This window comes from Micromys minutus (genome assembly GCF_963924665.1).
Source record: "Micromys minutus genome assembly, chromosome: 1".
Classification (NCBI taxonomy): Eukaryota; Metazoa; Chordata; class Mammalia; order Rodentia; family Muridae; genus Micromys; species Micromys minutus.
Genome location: NC_137969.1, coordinates 62582617 through 62602555, shown reverse-complemented (window position 1 = coordinate 62602555; position 19939 = coordinate 62582617). Strand labels below are relative to the sequence as shown.

Here is a 19939-nt window from a genome sequence, read left to right as displayed (position 1 = left end):
TAGCCTTTTAATTAGCTCTTTGTTCTTCTGAAGGAGAGCTTCACAAGCACAGGCACGAGTCAGGGCTGGCATGGAAAAGCATAGGGCTGGGAGACAAAGGTAGATTCTGGAACTTCTGCACTTGCCTCCTGCCCAGCCCTGCTGTCCACAGTGGGATGGGCTTTGTAGACCTCATCCCACCCTCCACCCCCCAGCTGTGAAGCTAGACTTCGGACTAAGGCTTGCTGCTGGGTTCTTGGCGTCACCAACGCCACCGAGCCATGCCTCATTCCTCAAGGCACAGCTGCTTCTCTGACCTCACTTTCGTCTGAGCTTTCATCTTTTACTGCAAAGACAAAAAATAGCCTTGCAGCCTCCCTGGTCCTGATTCTAGCCCAGCCTGTGTCTATTCAAAGTGAGCATCTCTTCCGTCTTCTCTTGGTTCTCTGTCCCTTCCAGCTTTTGTCTTCCCTTCTTCAAGGATCTAGCTTCTAGTTATTTTTCCAGAGGCTTCCTCTGGCCTGATCATCAGTCTTTCTATGTCCCATCCTGGTCTGCCACTAATGTAGCCAAAGACACCCGTCCACCCTACCCCTGCCCAGCTGAGCTTAGGTCAGCTGGCATGGTCCTCTGGACATCTCCTGGCACTTCAGTCTGGTTTCCTCACTTCTGTCCCTTTCTGCATATCCTTATCCCTGCCTCTGGGGGTGGCACTTTTTCTTACCTGGTCTTGTAGCTGTGACTTGGGCCAGGAGAAAGAGCTTAATTTAGGAGCATCTTCCTGGCTTCTCTGCAGTAGCCATCTGCCTCCTTGCTCGGACACATTGCACGCATTTGCTCCTCATTGTGGTGAAGTATCTGAAAAGTCCTTGTTTTGTGACAGGGTCTCCTTCTGTAGCCCTGGCTGGCCTAGAATTTACTATGTGACAGGGCTGCCCATCTCTGTGTCTCCAGTGTTGGAATGAAAGGAGTGTGCTTCTCCATCTGATTATTTTGTTGTTTTAAAAAGACTTACTTTTACAGGTCTAGGGAATTAGCTCAGCAGTTAAGAGCACTTACTGGCCTTGCAGAGGTGCAGTTCCCAGCACCCACATAGTGGCTTACAACCATTCTTAAGGTCAGCTCCAGGAGCCACCAGGGACATCGTAGTTCACATACACACAAACATTCAGGTCTATGATTTTTTAAAAAATTTATCTAATATATGTGAGTACACTGTAGCTGTCTTCAGACACACCAGAAGGGCATCAGATCCCATTACAGATGGTTGTGAGCCACCATGTGGTTGCTGGGAATTGAACTTAGGACCTCTGGAAGAGCAGTCAGTGCTCTTAACCACTGAGCCATCTCTCCAACCATTGTTATTTTTAACTCTGTGCATCTGTATGTGGGCAGTCAGTGCTCTTAACCGCTGAGCCATCTCCCCAGCCCAGCCTATTTTTTTTTTAAATAAGATCTTACAGGAGCTGGGGAGATGACTCTGTTTAAGAGCAGCTGCTGCTCTTCCAGAGGACCCAGGTTCAATTCTTAACACCTGGCTGGCTTGGACGTTCCTGTGTAGACCAGGCTGGCCTCAGAGTCACAGAAATTCATCTGCCTTTGCCTCTCAAGTACTGGGTTAAAGTTTGTGTGCTACTATCCTCATCTTTATTTTTGAATTTCGATACAGGGTCTCACTGTAACTAGGCAAGGGTAGCCCCCAGTTCACTCTGTAGCTAAGGACGGCCTTCAACTGCTGATTCTCTTCTCTCCACCTTCCAAGTGCCCCTGCTTTCTAGAATTCACTTTACAGACTTTATTTCTGGAGGGTTTTGACTAATGCAGCTCTAATAATAATAGAAGTTTTTCAAAGTGAGACCAAGTGAGACCAGAGGGCTTTGTGAGGACATGCAGTAGGAAGGACCCCTCAAAGGGCTCTAGGTTTGTAGGCCTGAGTACAGAAGTTGGAAACAAGGAGGTCAGGGCAGAGAACATTTGAGCATTTGGTTCTGGGACCCAGGGAAGAAGCCAGGCTCAGCCATGACCTCCAGCTGTTGGCAATTTCGGTTGGTTCAGACCAGGGTTGTGTGGCCTCGGGCTGAGGAGGTGGTGAGACACGTAGTTAAAGGAGGTGCAGCCAGCAGACAGGACAAATATCCTTTGGCAAACAGATCTCTTTTCTGAATGTGGATTCTGGAATGTCTTTGGGGAAATACAGTAATTGGACCAATCAACCAGAAGGAAGTGAATGTGGATTGAGGATTTTGCACAATGGGCTTGATTAGGTGTCAGGTGGGAGGGAGACTAGCCTTTGTCATGGAGAAGGAGTTTGGCTGATGGGCCTAGTGGATGAGGGTGGGTAGTACTTTTGGTGGTCTTGGGGGTCAGACTGGAAGAGGGAGTTACCCTGAACCAAGCTTGTCACCCTGCAGGAGAGGGCAGGAGAACAGGAAGTAAGGAGAGTGCCTAGTGCAGCCCTGGGCTGGGCTTGAGGTCAGTGCAGGGTAGGGGGTTTGACCTCATAATAGGTCAGGCTGCCTACTGAGTGTCAAGGACAATATGGTGTCAGGGTTCACTGGGGGGTCTCCAGGGGTAGGTGTCAGCTAGACAAGGTTCAGATGAAGGGGGGCTCCGAGGCCAAACAAGCTAAGGTCCAGGAGTGAACTCATTCCAGTCATGAGCCATCAACTGAGGTCCCCTTCCTGGCAGGGGCAGACACTTTGTTCTTGTTGGACAAATGCATCAAAGCCAGCTCAGGTGCCTTGGGAAGCCCCAACCCTAGCCCCACACCACTGAGCTTCTTCTGACCCTAGCCCAGAGCGCTGTGGAGTCTCCAGACCCACCCTGGGCGGCCTCACTGGTCTCCCAGAGAAGCCCGGTCTTATTTGGGCGTCACTGGGCCAAGGAAGAAGGTGACTAGGAAGGAACAGGGAACAAGTTTCAAGCCACATGGTCCTGTCCCCTTTCTGACAGGAGTTAATCCTAGGTTTAGCTATAGATGTGGGTCCTGAGAGAAGCCTTTGGACCTCTCTCCTCTTGTCAGGTGAGGCAACAAGAGGCAGGGTCCTGCGAACAGTCATGGAGTAATATTTGGTTAATTGATTGAAGAGAGAGGAAGGAAGAGAAGCTTGTAAAGACCAGGGCTGCGAGGTTTTCCGCAGAGAAAGAAACCACCTTAAGAGGTCTTTCTCTCTCAATATCTTTTTCTTGTATGGGGTAGGGTTGGGAGGGACTAGTATGACAGACAGACACACAGACAATGTACATGAGATGGAACCAGCACTTTGGGCATCCTGGGCAAGTGCTCTTCACCACAAAGTTATATACCCCAGGCCCTGTAATTTCCTGACCCCCCCCCCCAAGTCTTCTGTGAAAACAGGCAGAGATTAGATGAGGCATCTCAGAAGAAAATGGCTCTCCTGTGTGGACCCTGGAGAAGATGGGGTCTCTAGCTTGCAAGGCTGAAGGAGGGAAGGGGTCTGTCCCTCAGTGGGTCATTTTGACTCCTGCAGAGACTTTGGGGCAGAGATGCAGTGTACCACAGTGTACATCCCTGTTCCCCTTCACCCCTCGAGGGTTTGTTCTAATGGGAAGTGATTTGCCCGCAGGTGCATCTGAGGTGTGACCAAAGCCCCACGGAGAACAAACAAATCCTAATGAAACCAAGTCTGTGTATTTGATTCCTGTCTTTAGCCTCCCTCCCTTAAGAGTTTGGTAAATACAGACTTGTGTGAGGCTTTAGGCTGTGTCTGCAGGCTGGCCATGAACTTGTTTGTAGTGGATGACTCCCAGAGTCCTGTGAGCACCACAAGCAGTTTTATGCCATGTTGGGGTATTGAACCCAGGGCCTCGTATTCAACATTCTCCAACAGCACCCAGTCTGAGTGAGGGGCATGATGGTTCTGAGCTGTGTTTATTTCATTTTGTTCCTGTCTATTCCCAGCCCTGAGGTTTCATCTTTTTACCCATGTAATAGGGTTGGGGTGAGGGGATGGGTAATCTCCTTTTCATCTAGATTTCTAAAAAAAAGATTTAAAATAATATGTGTGGGTTACTTTTGTATGTGTTTAACAGTTTCTAACCCTGAGTTTCGTGAGTTTGTTCTGGGCTAAGAGCTTCCCCAGCGAAGTCCACTACAGGCATCAAAAAGCTGTGGGAAGGACCACACACGGTGGCACATGTTTATAATGCAGCGGTTGGAAGCTACTTTTGCTACAGAGCAAACACCAGGCTAATGGTAGAAGATAGAGGGCAGAGAAGGAGAGGGAGGAAGAGGAAGAAGAGGAGGAGAAAACCCTTAAAGTGTACCTTTAAAACAAAAAGTCAGGCATGGTAGTGCATTTTTATAATCTCAGCACTGGAGAAACTGAGGCAGAAGGCTAAGTGTATGTTGGAGACCAGCCTGGACTTCACATGAGTTCCAGGCTTGTGTGGCAGACCCTGTCTCAAACATAACATGACGAACAACTAACACCCTCTCCCCCCAAAAACAAACAAACAAAAAAAAACCAAATGAACAAACAAAACATCAATCAATCAAAGGGAAAACCCTGAAACAGCAAAACCCAAGCCATGGATACATGGCGAACTAGAAAAACCCAAGCTATGGAGTCCCAGCTTTTGCCCCAGTCTGATGTCCTGTGGTACAGACTCTCACTGGCTGCTGTTGTCAACACACGTGGCCCTAATGGAGGGCATGGAGCACGGGAGAGCATGTGGTGGCTGCTCACTGCACCCTCGTGTCCTGTGTCCATGAGCATTCTCAGTCTGACATGGGTCCCATACCTCGTGCTGCTTGGGGTGTGGACCTTGGCACTGGAGTCTAGCACACTCGTGGGCATTGGTGCTGTGGGAAGCTCCCTGACACTGGTAAGGCACGAATCTAGGGATTTGAGAACCAGGAGCACTCCTCTGCTCTGCTAGAAGACATTTTTATGAGACCCCAGGAATAAAATAGGTGAAAAAGCAAACATTTGCTGATAGCAATCATGAAGACAGTTCTTTTAAAACAATTCACTGATACACATTGTGTGCATTAGATCAGTAAACTGTCATGTGCTGTGAGGGGCTCTCCTGACCCTGACTCTGGGACCTTGTCTGGGGACAGGTGGCTCCCTGACTCTGTAAGGAGGAGAAGGAAGAAGAACAAAAGAGAGAAAAAGTAAAACCATTATGTCTTTGAGAACAAACTGTGGCTGAGTACTTGAAGCTGCAGGACCGAGAGCATCTTCAGCCTCTTCAGACGCCCTGCAGAGGAATGCGTCTCTAAATGGTGCATCCTAATTCTGCCTGGTTTGAGTGACTGGTGATAGAGAAGATGGTGTCTGGATTCTGTCCCCTGTTCTGTTCTTGGAATGGCCAATGCCTCACAGCTGTGACTTGTCTTCCCTGTCACAGGATATTCCATGCAAAAACTTTACTGCAGCGAGATATTTCCAGTAGGTGGCTCTGGTTTGTACACTGTGTTTGGTTTTTTGGTCTTGGTGTTTAACAGACCCCAGGCTGTCCTGCATGCTTGGGAAGCCCTCCGAGCCGCAGCCAGCCTGTCTAGACTCTGACACGGCTGTGGTAATAGTCACTGTTATGAATGTATTTATGTCAGACTGAGTGGAATCGCTGGGTCTTAGAATAATGTGGTTCCTTCAACTCTAGAATGATCTGCCAAAGTGTTCCCAGCTGTCAGAATTTCTACTTTTAATATAATATAGGATTTATTATCATATAGATATTCAGTAAATTAGTAGAATTCTGTATCCATTCTTGACTTAAAAAAATTCTTATTGAGCTGAGACTGTATCTCAGTGATAGAGGACAGACATCCTTAGCATGTCCAACACCCTGGGTTTGATCCCCTAAACTCCATCTAATGAATAATAAAAATGACACACACTTAAAAATTACTATGGCTAGTTTTTTAACAAGAGAATACATTTATCTCAGTTATAAAGGTCATATTTAGTAGGGGAAACAGTGAAGGAGTCTATTAAAATCAGGAGCAAGACAGTGGTTGATGTGAATGAAAGAAAAGACTTTCATTTCTTAACATTAATCTGGATATAGTAGCCAAAAAAATCAGATAATAGAAAGAAAGAACCTCAGTCACAGAGTTTTTGCCTTATGTATAGGAGACATTGGGTTCCTCTCCACTATGACAAATAAACTAATAAGAAAGTAAATAAAAAGAATAACGCTAAGGAAGACAGGAAGGGGAACTTGAGAAATAAGTTTTGAAAAGAAAGAGGACTCCATTAGTAGGTGTGGAGAGATGGCTCCCTAGTTAAGAGCACCTACAGACCTTGCAGACTGGAGTTTGGTTCCCAGCACCCACATTGGGTTAAACACAACCACCTGTCACTCCAGTTCCAGAGCCTCCAAGGGCACCTGTACTTACGTGCACATCCCCATGCCCCATGGCCATAACTTAAAAATGCATCTCATTATCAAGGGACTGGGTAGGAATGTAGCTGGTAGAATGGTAGCATGCCTGAGGCCTTAAGTTCAGCTCCCAGCACCGCATAACACCTGCATGTTTGGAAGGGCAGAGGCAGGAAAGATGAGAAGTTCAAAGTCATCCTCAGCTATGCAGTGAATATGAACCCAGCCTGTAATACATGAGGAGCTAGGGGGAGGGAGTGCCAGAGTCAGAACCAGGGGGGAGGACAGAAATAGAGACAGACAGACAGACAGACAGAAACACACACACACAAACACACACAGAGACAGACAGACAGACACACACACACAAAGAAAGGAAAAGTATAATACCACTGATAGGAAAAGTAATGGATTTAGAAATGGAAGTCACCTAAGCACTGTTATAAACAATAAAGAGAATCCAGAAGGGAAGCTACACTGGAAGTCAGAAGGTAAAATAAACAATTTGCAACGAGCAATACAAGCAACAGTTAAGCAGGCCGGTGAATTAAATGCCCTCTTCCATAGCAGCAAGAATTACAAAGGGCCCAGGGATTTACTGGACAGGTTACACATAGACACACGTGTCTAATTACAAATAAAATAAATCTTAAATCCACTTTGTAGTGTGCTGTCATGATAACTCCTCCTGTCTGATCATGCTTGCTAAAGTCAGGAAAGAGAGATATGTCTAGCCTGCAGGAGGCCTGAAGTCCTGTCCCCAGCATTGAAACAAACAAAGAGCCAAATTAGCTATGAATGTGTCTCAATTGCCACCCTACTCAGAGCAGCGATAAGGTCTAATTGCAAAGAGGCAAGCTAAGTGTCAGAGTAAACAAGTGGACCCCCAGGACCTCCAGAAGAACTAAGTCTGCTGCCTCCTGGGAGGGGACCCTGGGTGGGAGAGACTTTTCACTGGACTTAAAATATTAAATCGGGAGCATGTGACCATGGAAGGGTGAAAATTTCATATGGCTCCATCCCTGGACAAAGAGCTACACATGACTGATGACTGCTGGGAGGAGGGACTAACCTTTGCCAGGGATGCGCTTCCTTAGTGGGTGACCACTGCAGAGGGGTCGGTCCTCAAACCATATAAACACAACAACAAAAGCCGGTCAACTTTTATGTATATTTGTGAGTGTGTGAGTGTGTAAGTGTGAGTGTGTGTGTGTGTGTGTGAGTGTGTGTGTAACAAATAACCCAAGAGAACGGAGGCCATCCACCTGAAAGAGGTGGGAAGAGTAGGGAGGTGTTTGAGGGAGAATAGCTGTGAAGAGAGGGAGGAAGGGGGGGGGAGGAAAACAATTGACAGATGTTGATGCAGATGTGGACAAAAAGGAGCCTTAACTACTGCTGGTGAGAACGTGAACAAGCCGGATATGAAGCTCACTATGCAGGAAGGAAGAATCCCATGTGACTCAGTTGGATCCTTCCTGGGTATTGGCCGAAAGCACTCCAGGTTGGCTCGTTACCGAGACACTTGCTCTGAAGAGTTTATTGTGACTCTATTCGCAGCAATAGAGTCAGGGAAGCAGCCCGGATGTCTTACACAGAGGAACGGAAATGGAAGCTGTGGTGTATATACACAACAGCCTTCTGCTGGTGTGAAGGATAAAGCCACGACTTGGGCAGGAAAGTGGACACTCCGGGAGGTCATCATAGTGGAGAAATTAAGTGAATCTCAGAAACAGTTCTCATGTATTTCTCATTTTTGGCTTCTGGATTGTATGTGGGGACAGAAGTTGATATTCATATATTACGCAGAACTGTCTGGGGCTATAGGGTTATGTGAAGGGGAAGGAGAGAGAGGAGAGGGTGGAGGGGGCTCAAGAGGAATGTGCTCAAAGCTTCAAAACGTTAAAATATGAATCAGTTGAGGTACACCGAGACTGACAACCAGACTTCAATTCCCAAGACTAACATGGTGGAAGGAGAGAACCAACTCTGTTTGTTTGTTTGTTTTGAGACAGGGTTTCTCTGTGTAGCCTTGTTTGTCCTGGAACTCACTCTGTAGACCAGGCTGGTCTTGAACTCACAGAGATTCACTTGCTCCTGGTATCCAAGTACGGAGATTAAAGGCATGTGCCACTACAGCCAAGGGCTTGAAAACTGTTCTTTGATATTCACATACATACTGTCACCTGTGCCTCTACCTCCCCCAATAAATAAACAAAAACAACAACAACAAAATTAAAAATATATCAATTAAAAACACAGTTTGGGAAAAATATAAAATTGGGAACTGGGCCTCAAAGTGTGAACCCACTGTGGAGGCTGAGGTGGGGGAATTATCTGAACTCAGGAATTGGAGGCTAGCCAGTGGAACATAGTGAAGCCCCAGCTCTTAAAATAAAATTGGGACTGGACTATGGCTTAGCTTCCCTAAGGCCCTGAGTTTAATCTCAGCATTGCGCAAAAACAAAACAAAAAGCAACTCACCAAACAAAACATATCTTCACACACACCGGACAAAACTGTTATGAGACACACCAGAAGAGGGCATCAGATCCCATTACAGATGGTTGTGAGCCACCATGTGGTTGCTGGGAATTGAACTCAGAACCTCTGGAAGAGCAGTCAGTGCTCTTAACCGCTGAGACATCTCTTCAGCCCAAGATGACTTTTTTTTTTTTTTTTTTTTTTTTCAGAGCTGAGGACCGAACCCAGGGCCTCGCGCTTGCTAGGCAAGCGCTCTACCACTGAGCTAAATCCCCAACCCCTCCAAGATGACTTTTTTAAAAACTGAAAATTTTATACTTTGAAAACACCGAAGCAAATAATGGGTGTTAGTAAAATCTGCATGATAAGGAAACCTTTCTGTGTTATTTACAAGAGAGATGGAGGTAAAGTGAGCAGGCAGGGCAAACAAAGAACCCACCTCTTCCTACATCCCTTCCGTAGATTTGGATGCTGCTGAATTCTAGTTATGTTTAAGTGAGTAAAAGAAAAAAAAAAAAGAAGCCAAGTTACATTTTAGAGAGTTCATCATTCAAATAAGTGAACAGTGCCAGAGGCAGCTAGCACTTTTGAGCACCTACTGTGTACCAAGAGACTTGCCAGGAATTCTGGGAATGTCTTGATTCAATGGCTAATTTCTAGTGTCTAGTTTTCCCAGAGGGAAACAGGAATCATCTTGAGGGACTCGCATTTCCTAGAGGGGACTGACATCAAAGGAGCGTCTGAGATCTGCAGAGCTTTGAGTGTGGTGTAGCAAGGTCTGAATTCGAGCCCATAGGAAAGAGAAGGAGCCAAGGGCCCCAATGCCGTCTGTATTTCTACCTGTAACTCCTCTTTGACCTAGAAAGTCTAGGAAGGTGCTCTGGGAGAACATGGACTCTACCAGGACATGCCTAGAAGTCCCTCTGCACTGCCCACCAGAAGCCACACAGCCTCAGGCATGGGTTAGGAAGCTCCATGTGTGGGGTGGCCTTGGTGAACTTGCAGAGCAAACACCAAGAATCTGTCCCGCCAACTGAGGGCATCCTAGACTCCAGGAGCTAGCCTAGACTGTCTTGGACTTTAGCTTCCCTTAACTCAGAGGCCCTTGAGATCCTACTTCTGATATTAGCCACATGCTTTAATCTGAAAATCCCAAAATGACTCTTTTCCCATTGCAGTGTTTGCCCCAGGCTTCACTCTCAGCCCAACCTCTGTTTGGTAGGGAATACCTTCTCTTTTTACCTTAGTCCCCATTCCCCACATGATTGGGCTACTACCCACTTGAGGGTACTTAGCACTGGCCTCCAGCTAAGAAAGGTATGTGACAGGAGCTGCCGGCTTCATTCCAGGGGTCCCCTCTCCTGGAAGGGGCTGCTTTGGGGGCTGCTTTTCAACAGCAAGCCTGACCTGGGTGAGACACAGGCCGGAATGGTGGGGGAAGGCAGCTGCTCTTCTACATAACAAAGGGTGGCCCTGCTGGAGAGCCGGGGCACACAAGGACAAGTCTTACAATCCACTAAGGTTTCTCCTTCTAGCCTCAGACTAAGATCTCAGAATCTGCAAATAAAAACCACTAGATACTGGTGTCATGCAAATCCCAGGTAAACAATGAATAATATAGTCATGTAATCAAGTCCCAAATTCCATACGGGTTTTATTTAGCAGCCCTACCCCTGGTAGGTTGCTCAATTTTACTACTCCAGTATAATCGGTATAATTCTAGGACTAGCTCACAAATCCACAGATCCATACTCAGGTATCCCAGCTGTGTCTTGGAGAAGGCTTAGTATACTCCCGGCATATAGCTGCGCGCACACACACACATCTGGCTCTCTTCAAGAGCCAGAGCAGGACTTGGCAGAAAATAATTGGAGATGTAGAAAGCCCTATGTGGGTGCCGATCTTGACTGTGTTTCCCCTTCTCTGAGCCGCTGTTCTCTTGGTTCAGAGATTGGGATGGGGTAGGTTTTCAACTCCAATTCAGCAAGAATGGGAAAGGATGGGTTTGTATTGGCTAGTCCCAGGCTTTGTAACCAAGGAAGGTCCCCCTCCCCCGTTCCTCCTAAGTGGAGTATCTTGACCCTTATCAGCCTTTAGAAGTCTTTTGGACACCTGGCCAGGTGTACTGGGAAGCAAGTCAGTTGGAAAGCCCAGGTGTTGATTGACATCTGGATCTTTCCAGGGTTTGGAAGCATCGCAGAACAAGACTACAGGTGCACATTCCAGACACTGGGAACAGGCGTCCAGCAGAGAAGGAGACCTCCACGTCTTCTCTGGAACCCACCCCACCGCCCAACCCATGCTGGGATTGAATTTAGGGCTTCCTGTGTGCAGGGCCGGTGCTTTACCACCCCTGCCCTGAATGTCCTAGTTGGTCAGACACCCTTAAGTCAATGGTGAAGTTTATGGCTAACAGACAGTGGTGACCAGATGTTCTCAGTCCAGACAGGCCTTTGTGTCCTTTCTAGACAGCCCCTCCTCAGGGCTCAGGGGCTTGTTCATGCTGAGCTCCCAGGAGGTCCCAGGGGTGTGACCTCTCTCCTTCTTCTTCCCTGCCCCCACCCCAGGACCAGCTATAAAGCTGTTCAGCCCTCAGCAGACTCAAGACTCTTTCAGGACACCTCAGGGACACACATACCCACAGCTCCTCCTCTTGGGTAGCACCATGCCGTTCCTGTGGCTCTGCTGGGCATTCTGGGCACTGTCCCTGGTTAGGTCCGGGGCAGCTCTGACTGGAGAGCAGGTCCTAGGCAGCCTCCTGCAACAGCTGCAGCTTGATGAACCACCAGTCTTGGACAAGGCTGACGTGGAGGGGATGGTCATCCCCTCGAAGGTGAGGGCTCAGTACGTGGCCCTGCTACAGCATAGCAATGCCAGCCGCTCCCGAGGCAAGAGGTTCAGCCAGAACTTTCGAGGTGAGCTCTTCTTGCTGTCCTTGGTCTCTAGGGGGAGGATCATGCCTTCCACCTGCGGTGTGCATGGGCCCTGGCTTTGTGGGACTGAGAGTCAAAATCATAGGGGACACAGTCTGAGGCAGTTGTTAGAGGGGGCAGTGTCTGCATCTGGGCACTGGGGAATCTGTCTGAGCATTGAAGGACCCTCGGGAGAGGAAAAGGGGGGCTATGCTTGCTGGTAAATTAAGGAGCAGAAGCAGAGAAGAGGGAGGAAAAGGGAGGAAAACAGCCCCTGGAGCAGAGAGAGAGAGAGAGAGAGAGAGAGAGAGAGAGAGAGAGAGAGAGAGAGAAAACAGGTCAGGTATTCAGCTGTCAGTAGCAAGGGCCTGCTTGGTGGTGCAGCCTTTCCCATCTGGAATCAGCCCTCATAGGCACATCCACAAACTTACTGTCCTATGTTACCTATGTCTGACTATGTAAGGATGCTGGTTCTGAACAGCAGGCAATGGAGATGCTTGCAGGGATAGGTTTGGCTGGCCGCTCAGCTGTCCTAGAGAACACACTGACTGGACTCATTTAGGAACATCCTTAACCTTTGCCCCAGGGTTCAGCAGTCTTGACTAAGATGTTCACAGACGGAACCCCTTACAAGAGCATCTGTCCCTTAAGCAACACACAGTTCCACAATGATCTTGGGTTTCCTTTCTCTGGTCTCTGAAGCTTGACTCTGTATTGCCCCCCATCCTTTCCCAAAACCTCCCAGGAAGAACCCAGCATTGCCCTGCTCTTGAACCCCATCAGCTCCTTGCACAGGGTTCCAAAGTTACCACTAAGTGTGTAAGAGGGAGGGGGGAGAGAGAGACAGAGAGAGAGACACTTCTTTTTCTCTTTCACAATTCTCCCTGAATCTTGGCCATTGGCCTTGGGTCTTGCCACCCTGGATGTTATCTGGTACCTGAAGAGGCCAGGCTGACTCTGTCCTTGTCCACAGAGGTGGCAGGTAGGTTCCTGGTGTCAGAGACCTCCAGTCACCTGCTGGTGTTCGGCATGGAGCAGCGTCTGCCGCCTAACAGCGAGCTGGTGCAGGCGGTGCTGAGGCTGTTCCAGGAGCCTGTGCCCAGCACAGCTCTACGGAGGCAAAAGAGGCTGTCCCAGCACGGTGCCCGGGCTCGAGTCACTATTGAATGGCTGCGCTTCCGCGACGATGGCTCCAACCGCACCGCCCTTATCGATTCTAGGTAGAGGCTCCCCTCTCCCTCCCCCCTCTCTCTCCCCCTCCACCTCTCCCTCTCTCTCCCTCCCTCTGTCCCTCGGTCTCTCCCCTGTGTCTGTGTTAGGAGAGTTAGAAAGTGCAGGGCTCGGTCCTTGGGAGGGAGCAGCAGATGATAGGGGTGGGGACAGGACGGGACAGACTCCTTCAGGGCCTCCCTAACAGCCTGCCAGTTCCCTCGCCTGACGCGCGCTGCTGTGTCTCAGGCTCGTGTCCGTCCACGAGAGCGGCTGGAAGGCCTTCGACGTGACCGAGGCCGTGAACTTCTGGCAGCAGCTGAGCCGGCCGAGGCAGCCGCTGCTGCTCCAGGTGTCGGTGCAGAGGGAGCATCTGGGACCGGGGACCTGGAGTGCACACAAGTTGGTCCGGTTCGCGACGCAGGGGACTCCGGATGGCAAGGGGCAGGGGGAGCCACAGCTGGAGCTGCACACGCTGGACCTCAAGGACTACGGGTAGGCATTGTGGGTTAAGCTGATGAGCGAAAACGAGAGACAAATGGGGAATTTGACTTAACTGTGCAATGACAAAATCTGAATAGTTAGAAAAGGCTTCTTCTGACTATTAGGAAGCTCTTCGTAAATAGGATTTTTTTTTCTTTTAGTTCTTAGCTATCCATCCCCACATAAATATCCAATATTCAGTTGTTTCCTTTGCTGTGGCACTGGGGTTGAAATCTAGGCCAGAAAATTGCTCTTAATGAGCCAAGTACTCAGGCCAGTTCTTCAATACCCACAGAGCTATAGCTTAAAACTCACACCCAGATGCTGGGATCTCAGCCAGTCTCAGCTGACTTCTGACCTCTCACCCAACAGAGCTCAAGGCAATTGTGACCCAGAGACACCAGTGACCGAAGGCACCCGATGCTGTCGCCAGGAGATGTACCTGGACCTGCAGGGGATGAAGTGGGCTGAGAACTGGGTTTTGGAACCCCCAGGGTTCCTGACTTACGAGTGTGTGGGCAGCTGCCCGCAGCCACCAGAGTCCCTGACCCTCGAGTGGCCGTTTCTGGGGCCTCGGCAGTGTGTTGCCTCGGAGATGACCTCCCTGCCCATGATTGTCAGCATAAAGGAGGGAGACAGGACCAGGCCTCAGGTGGTCAGCCTGCCCAACATGAGGGTTCAGACCTGTAGCTGCGCCTCGGATGGGGCGCTCATACCCAGAAGACTGGAGCCATAGGCACAGGTTGTGGCCTCCCGAGGATGTGACTTTCATGTAAATCGGAAGTTCTCATTTTGCCGGGAGAGATGGGGATTCTAAATCCCTAAGGAGCAAATGCTCTTTGCTTCCTCTGAACCAGCCTCATCCCCCAATTTTACCTTCAAGGGATGTGACTCGCCAGCCACTCGTGGCGCCACCTAGTGGTCTCTGTCCTTCATTTTTTGTTCACAGCACTGTATGTGAAGCACTTACATGTATAGAGATTGTAAACCAAGGACAGAATTCCTAATTGTCATTGTTCCCTTAATCTATTGCTGCATCTGGGCTGCATTCCAGTCTTGACTCTGGACCTAAGACTCAAGTGTATCAAACATGCCTAACCTAGTTAATACCGACTTTGGTAGATGTGAATAAAATATGTTTTGCTTTGTAACTTTTTGTTTCCTTTTTTTTTTTTTTCCCTCAAGACAAGGTTTCTTTGTGTAGCTCTGGCTTGTTTTCCCATCTAAACTACATCTGTGGAAACTGAGGCAGACAAAGAAAGGTCGGGCTGGAGAGATGGCTCAGCGGTTAAGAGCACTGACTGCTCTTCCAGAGGTCCTGAGTTCAATTCCCAGCAATCACATGGTGGCTCACAACATAATGGGATCTGATGTCCTCTTCTGGTGTCTCTGAAGAGCTACAGTGAACTCACATACATAAAATAAATAATTCTAAAAAATATAAAAAAAAAAGATCTATTTATTTATTATAGAACTCTACCTGTACACTTCCACACCAGAAGAGGGCATTAAATCCCATTACAGATGGTTGTAAGCCACCATGTAGTTGCTGGGAATTGAACTCAGGACCTCTGGAAGAGCAGTAAGTAGTGCTTTAAACCCCTGAGCCATCTCCCCAGTCCTAGAAATGTTTTGCTGTTAAGATTCTTGCTTTTTGGGCTGGGTCTGTAATGAGATCTGATGCCCTCTTCTGGTGTGTCTCATGACAGCTACAGTGTACTTATACATAATAAATAAATAAACCTTACCAAAAAAAAAAAAAAAAAAAAAAAGGCTTTTGCTTTTCTGGGCCCAGCAATTAGGTTTTATTTCAATTCTAGTTGCATTAAGAAAAAAACAGCTTATGTGAGGTGTGGAGGTGTGCACCTTTAATCCCAAGGGAGGCAGGCAGATCTCTGTGAACTTGTGGCCATCCTGTCTACATAGGGAGTTTCAAGTCAGCCAGTACTACACCGCATTTCAAATAAATAAATAAATAAAATAGATAGATAGATAACAAATAAATAAATAAAACCAGAATCTTAATTCTAGATGGAGCTCACTCCTCTTGGACTGATAGAGGGAGTGGTATTCTTAGCATTGGCTGTGCCAAGGTAGGATGCCAAGTTTATACAGAGGTTTTTCGGAAATAAGCTTGTTCAGAGTCTCAGCTCAGTGAATGGGTCTCTTAGTCTTTCCACACGTCTACACAGCCGTTGACTTCAAATTCCATATCCTCTAGTCTAATCTGCATCCTAAACTCTTGTCTTAAGTCCCTAAAGAGCAGCAACCTTTGCCTTCTGTAGTTTTGGTTTAAGGAACCAATAACTTAATAATGACTTTACACACTGACTGTTACAACAACTATGGCTAGTTCAACTCAAAGCCTAGATTTATTTTTTTTAGACAGGGTCTCACTATGTAGCTTCCTGTTTTTGTGGTTATTATTATTATTTTGAGACAAGGTGCTGTATAGCTTAGAATAGCCTCCAACTCCATATGTAGTCAAAGATAACCTTAACTTTTTTTTTTCTCAAGATGGGGTTTCTCTGTGTAGCCCTGGCTGTCTTGGAGCTCACTCTGAGGACAAGACTGGCCTTGAACTCAACAGACATTTGCCTGCCTTTGCCTCCTGAGTGCTGGGATTAAAGGCTTACACCACCACAGCCTAGCTGACCTTAAATATTTTAAAATATTAAATCGTGTGTGTGCTTGCGGGCACGGGCCAGCCAGCATATGCTATGGAAGTCAGATAGAAATTTTAGGGAGCCGGTTCTCCCAACAGTGGGTTCTGAGGGTCAGACTCAGGTAGTCAGACTTCCATGGCGAGCACCTTTATACCCTGAGCATAAACCTTGAACTTCTCATCCTCCGTGTCCATGTCCGGAGGGCTGCGGTCATGCGCCACCATGACTGGTTTATTATGCATCACTAGGTATCACCCATGCTCTCCAAACACTCTGCCAACTTGAGTTCATCCCCAGCCCAGGTTTTGTCACTCTAATCCATCACAGTCTTCTCTGGACTTTGAGACAACTGTAACCTACTGAAGACCAGACAAGGAAAGCCGTTCCTTCCCTTATCAAGGGGCCCTAACCTTTTCTTTGGTAACTGTGCCATTATCCTAATATGACTGGGGTTAGTCCCCAGGGCACAGGCCAGGCAGGTGTCAGCATCATCAACAAAGGCAGAAATGAGGACTAAAGATGTGTGGAATGAGAGCCAGAAGATGTCAGAGCTAGTCAGAGCCAATCTGAGGAGCCAAGGGAATGACCAGGGGAATGATCTAGGACCTAGAGAAGCCGGTTCTGGGGTCCTTAACAAAGAAACAAGGACAGAGGAATTAAGTATTAGCTGGGTGCTTAAACGGGTCGGGGGATGGAAGTCGGAAGGGACAGAGAACTGAGACAGGAAAGAGACACCCTGTTTCAGATAGCCACAGGCTGGGCTAGAATCAGGACCAGGGCGTCTGCGAGGGTATTTTTGTCTTTATAGAAGATGAAAGCTCAGAGATGGAAGTGAGGTCAGAGAAGCAGCGAGACTGTGCCTTGGGGAATGTTCAGGAAAGGCGGTGTTAGCGCTGGCAAGAACTCCACAGCAAGCTTTGGTCCCACTCTTTCCCCTGAAGAAACTGAGGCCTGCAAGTAGGTTGTTTGTGGTACTGCTGGGGTCTTTACTCCATTCCTATAGCATATCCAGCGCAGATCCTGCCCTGGGCGAGGGCGCAGAGCAGGTCCAGAAGCCACTGATTAACTGGAAACCTCTAAGAACCAGCCAGAACACACTGGACGCTCAGCGTGTTTGGCCCCAGTTGGCAACGCCGGTGACCCGCGGCTCAACAGTAACGTGTTGTCCTAGGGAACAGCTGGAAATGTTGTACTTCATTTGAGGGCAGGACAGAGCTTTGGAACTTTCACGGCCCCTGCCCCTTTACGCGGCGGGGCTCTCCTGGCAACAGATGACTGGGAAAAGGGTAGGTCCTCGGTGCCCTGGTGCTCCCCCGCCCAGCAACCTAACTGGGCCAGCTTAGAAGTTCCTGGGGACATTCAATCACGAACATTTGCAGATGCTTTCCAACGCTGCAACCATCCTAGGCATGGCCCGGTGTCCTCTCAGTGGGGATGTGCTAGGGCACAAAGGAAAGACAGTCCTCTCCCAGATTTGTGGGCGTTAGCTGGTCTAGTCCCTCCCGTAGACCTCTGTGAGGACGGCCACGAGTGGGCCAGCGTTAGAGAACCACAGTGAGACTCACTGCCTGGCGCACAGTCCTCGAGTTCCAGCTGGCGCCGGCGCGAGCGAAGAGTCCAAATTAGGCAACGCGGGGACACAGTTCTGCGCATGTGCAAGGGGCGTCTGAGTTTCACTTTAACTTTTAAGTGGTGGGGACGCCGCCCCGCCCCGCCAGGTACGGACTGACCACTCCCCCGGGCGCGCGCGCCGCCGCCGCAGGTAAAGTGGGAAGGGGGAGCAGAGACGGGGAGGTCGCGGCTGGACCCTCCTAGGACGCGCCGGCTGGGGTCCTCGCGGGGCGGCGCACCTCGGGTCGCCTTGCCCGGTGACTGTCTGGTGACAGTCGCCGGGTAGGTGGCTAAGAGAGTGCCAGTCAAACCCGGCACCGCTGAGACTTCCTGACAGCCCTTGGCTGCGTGGCGGATCCTTCCCTCCGCCTCCTCCGCGGGCTTTGGAGTTTGTCTGTGTGGTCCGATCTCCCCGCCTAACCAGAAGGGCAACGTCGGGGCCCTCTCTTCTTTAATTCCTTATGAGGTTAGACCGGACTTGAGCGGGCTTCGTACTGTCAGGGTGACCACTCCCTCCTGCCCTGGTAGCACCGGCTGGAGGAAAATTGGGGACTTGGGGAAGGGTGGGAGGGAGAGGGAGTAGCTGCGACGGTAAAGAAACCCACGTCTGACAACTTATCCAGAGTTGATAAGCCTGGCTACCTGACACCTAGGGTGAGGTGGAGTTGCTGTCTTTCGGGGCCCCAAACAGGGATCAACAGCTGTAGGGACTTTTGTCAAAGGCCTGGGAACATATTTTCTGTCCTGAAGCTCTGTCGAGTTCCAGGGCCTGCCCTGTTGAGAGTTTGGGGTGCAAAAGAGATGGTGGAGTGCTGAGCATTTGCGTGTATGGGTATTCGTTGGATGGTGATTGCTAAGTGTGTGTACCTAGGCAGTGCTCCCGAGACCACATGATCTAATTGCTTTTTTAGAGGCCCCCTCACTCCATGTAGTGATGCAGTTAGAACACAGCCGTTTGCCTCGCACATTCTAGGTACGTACTTTGCTTTGAGCAGCATTTCCATCCCTCAGGGTCTTGCTCAATTTCTTCCCCACACCCAGAGCCTTCTGTCTGGCCTGCCTGCCCCTTGGTGGGTGTGCTCCCACATGCCCTCTCAGATTCTGTTCCTTGGGAAGGCAAGATAGGGCTGGTTCATTGAGAGCCTAGGGAATGTTTCAGTAGCAGCCTCTGACTGTTCCTGCAGCTGCTGGGTGGGGACAGGTTGCTCCAACTGGAGGAGCCAAGGGTCTGGGACTGTGGGCCTCAAAGGCCTTCACTTGGCTTCTCACCCTTTCACTTTCTAAACCTTCCTTGTTTGCTCTGCTGCATTTGATTTCCCTGATTCCAGCCCACTGGGGGGATGTCGAGGCAGCTGCCCTTAGTGTCTGCATTGAGGTAGAACAGGCCACCTGGCTGAGGAGGCCTGGACCTGCCTTGGCCCAGGCTGTCTTCTCTGCTGGCTGATCTCCCTTTAGGGTCTTACTTTGTAGCCCCAGATAGCCTAGAATTCACAGAGATTCACCTGCCTCTGCCTCCTGGATGTTGGGGTAAATGGGTATGTACCAACACACCCTCCCTCCCTTAGTTCTCACCAAACTTTGTAGATTCTCTGGGAAACATGCTTGGCAACAGGAAAATGACTTAGGAGTATGGCCAGCCATTAGGGAAAGGGAGTCATAGGTACCCTCCGGGGGCTAAGGCTTCTCTGTTTTTCCAGGCCCCTGAAAAACAGTGACTTTGGTGAGTCACCCTTCCTACCCCCAGCACCACCCCAGCCCCTCCCTTCCTTGGGACAGCACTCCCTCTGTGAGCATTTATGAGGTTGTTTTTCCTTTTTCTCTTTCCAAGCCTTCCTTATTTATTCTGTGGTGGTCCGTTTCCCTCAATTCTAGGTTTAGGGGACCTTTGGGTGCTGCAACAACCCTCTGGGTGTCTATATGGGGCCTTGGCTAGGAATGCCACCTGAAGCCCAGAGCCACTGTGCTTCTGAGGGAGAGAGGCCCTCCTGACTTTGGCAGAGCCTAGTTCCATTGGACAAGAGGAGCTGGAGCTTCAGGTCCTACTGGGTGAAGAGAGAGGAATAGGGCACCACAGAGGAACCCTGGGAGCTGGTGGAGACCTTGTTCTAGGAGTTTAGGTGCAAACACAGGTAGGAAGAAACTCACTGGGCAAGACCAGAAAATGGGCATGTGGGATGAGAGCCATTTGGGCAGGTCTCAGGGTAACAGCAGAGTGTAGAGGGTTTCTGCTCTGAAACCCTAAAC

At 49.2% G+C, this 19939-nt stretch overlaps 2 protein-coding genes across 3 annotated transcripts in view; both read left to right on the top strand.

Moving 5' to 3' along the window:
- LOC308431431 (left-right determination factor 2) overlaps window positions 1–14154 on the top strand; it is a gene marked incomplete at both ends in the record, with an annotated part of 41624 nt that extends 27470 nt beyond the window's left edge. The window contains 4 exons of one of the 2 annotated variants that reach the window (XM_080930932.1): window positions 11480–11729; window positions 12700–12946; window positions 13185–13430; window positions 13791–14154. In XM_080930932.1, the coding sequence (XP_080787058.1) occupies window positions 11480–11729; window positions 12700–12946; window positions 13185–13430; window positions 13791–14154 (1107 nt within the window). Of the gene's footprint in view, window positions 1–11479; window positions 11730–12699; window positions 12947–13184; window positions 13431–13790 lie in introns of those variants that run through there. The other variant, XM_080930934.1, reaches the window with a different exon arrangement.
- A 3602-nt stretch (window positions 14155–17756) lies between these two features.
- Window positions 17757–19939, top strand: part of TMEM63A (transmembrane protein 63A) — a 37317-nt gene continuing 35134 nt past the window's right edge. The window contains exon 1 of the mRNA XM_080939767.1: window positions 17757–17846. The gene's annotated coding sequence lies outside the window, so the exon portion shown is untranslated. The remainder of the gene's footprint in view (window positions 17847–19939) is intronic.